Here is a 2,286-nt window from a genome sequence, read left to right as displayed (position 1 = left end):
GCACAACACACACGCACAGGGTCTGGCGAGGGGCAGAAACACAGAGAAGGAAAGAGGATGAGCAAAACAAGCACAGAGACTCACTCACACGCACACACACGGGGAGCGCCCCGCAGAACGCATAAGTCAAACAACAAAGAAAACAAAAACCCACAAACGCAAGTCACGCGCCGCCGTCTCCCGCCGCCTTTTAACCCACCACAACGCGCCCAACGCCGGCCACCTCCCTCAGCGCTGTGCAGCAGGAGTGCGGCGTGGCGCGAAAAATAAAAGTAACGATAAATGCCAAAAATAACCAAAACCCCGCAGTGGCACCGCCGCCCCCCAGCCGCGCCATGGGGCCCGTGGACGTGAGGCGCCACAAGAGAAACACAAAACCGCCTCACCCACCACGCACGGTGGCTTCTTCTTTTGTGCGGCATCCCCACGTGGCGCTGCCACACCGCGTTGCCCCAACGGGACCTCTTCCTTTTCCTTTTTCCTCCGCGCCGGCCCCGCCACCCGAGTTCCCACGCCCCTGCCGCACTGTCCGCGCGCCGCACGCAAATAACATCCCCCACGAACACTTATCGGCGGTGGTTTTCCCAACCGTTAAAAATATACCTACTCGCTTACTCTCCGGGCTGCTGCTTCGCTGCGCCGGCGGTAATGTGATGCGCACCCGCCGCCGCAAATCGCAGCCCAACCAAATCCCCTCCCGACTATTTAAAACAAAAAAAATTTTTACTGCAAAGGCGCCCAACAGAGTAAAGCTCCTGACCGCCGCTCCCGCGCAACTCCCCGCACGTTGCGTCCATCCGCCCTCTCAGCCTGAAGGCCCCTGCGGCGCCCACCTCTAAGCCCTTTGCTCGGGACGCAGCGCCGTGCCTGCCGTCCCGTTGGCGGCCGCAGCCCCGCGCGAGACTCCCTCTCTTTTCTACGCCGAGCCCGCAAAAGGCCCTCTTCCCTTGCGTGTGTGTGTGTGGGTCCGTGGCACGCGTTTTCAGAATCTTAAGCGACGATCGCCGGCACTCACCAACCGCCAGAAACCCTCACTCGAGCCGAGTACCTCACCCAGACGTTGCGCCACTCTAGCACCAAGGCTGCGACATATATCTGTGCAGCGCATGCCCTCCAAACCGCATCCTTTGCTCTCCCGCACAATTTTCACAAGTTGCTGAAACGGATTCTTCGGACACCAAATGTTCCCGTCTTTACGATCAAGGTAGTCGTTGGCAGCCGAGGCGGTAATCGCCTGCAGGGCGCTCTCAACCGCCGCGGTGCGCTCATTGAACTCAGCCTCAGTCAAGACGTAACGTGGCAGCGGCCCCACGTAAAACATGCGACTGTAGACAGCCCCATAGTACTTATTTCGTTCCTGCTCAGGGCAGTCACGCTTCCTCCAGGCACACATCGCCTTCACCTCTTCCTCGTCAGGGCAGTTCATGACGGTGAGGCCCGTGTGCAGTTGCGTCGCCAGCGCTTTGTAGTTATGTTGTTTTAGGGATCCCAGCACAATCATGCCCCACCCATCAGGCGGTAGTCCTGACGGCGGCGGTGCTCCTTCCTCCGACACATCGTAGACAATATACCCTTTTTTTCCGCGCCGGGACAAGTCGTTAATTGCATCGACAATACTGCCCGCGCCCTCGTGCTCCGTCACCGCTTGCGTGGTCTTGTCAAACACGTACGCCAGCTCTCCCCCAAGGCAGTAAATAGCCACCTGCAATTGCTCGGCGTCGTAGTGGAGCAGCTGGTAGAGGAGGTAGGAACCGACAGTCATCGACTGCCCGATCCCGGGCGTCCCAAGCAACAAAACTCGTTTCACGTCAGAGTCTCCTCCCGTGGAATGGCGGAACAACATGCGCAGAAAGCCATCGAGGCGCTTCCACACCCGCTCCGCCTCGGCGGTGACGTAGCAGTCGGCAAGGGCTGTGCCCTCCTGCAGCGAGTACGGCCACCCCTTCTCGGAGGAGAGCACCATCAGCCAGGGGCGCGGTGGGGAGAATTGCTCCACGGCGCCGTCCAGTTCAAAACTCATGCCTCGAGACTTGTACTCCCACGACTGCGTTGGCCGTTGGCCCTCCTTCACCTCCATTCGCACCAACTCCTCCTCGTACTCGTCCACCTCGGGAAACCCCAAGACGTGGCTCCATTTCGCGTTGAGCACAGAGCCGTAGAAGCCCTCCGGCAACGGCAGCCTGGTCCTTTCCTCCTCCTCCTCCGGCTGCGGCGCATTAGTTGCAGGACTCTCCTTCTTCCCGGGCCCCGCCCTCGTTCGCTTTGGAGGCATTTTTCCTTGATCTT

The 2,286-nt window shown here is 59.8% G+C and overlaps 1 protein-coding gene across 1 annotated transcript, besides 1 other annotated feature; it reads right to left on the bottom strand.

Annotated features, from left to right (window-relative positions):
* Nucleotides 1–71: 71 nt before the first annotated feature.
* Nucleotides 72–100: a microsatellite.
* An 882-nt stretch (nt 101–982) lies between these two features.
* Nucleotides 983–2,286, bottom strand: Tco025E_10086 (putative retrotransposon hot spot (RHS) protein; the record flags this gene model as incomplete). Its single annotated transcript, XM_029376877.1, has 1 exon — nt 983–2,286. A coding segment is annotated over one exon (1,304 nt), but the record flags the coding sequence as incomplete, so codon positions are not given.

Source organism: Trypanosoma conorhini, assembly GCF_003719485.1.
Source record: "Trypanosoma conorhini strain 025E chromosome Unknown Tco_14.4_contig_01457, whole genome shotgun sequence".
In the NCBI taxonomy this organism is placed as follows: Eukaryota; Euglenozoa; class Kinetoplastea; order Trypanosomatida; family Trypanosomatidae; genus Trypanosoma; species Trypanosoma conorhini.
Note: the sequence above shows the minus strand (reverse complement) of the source record. Positions and strands in the feature narration are given on the sequence as shown.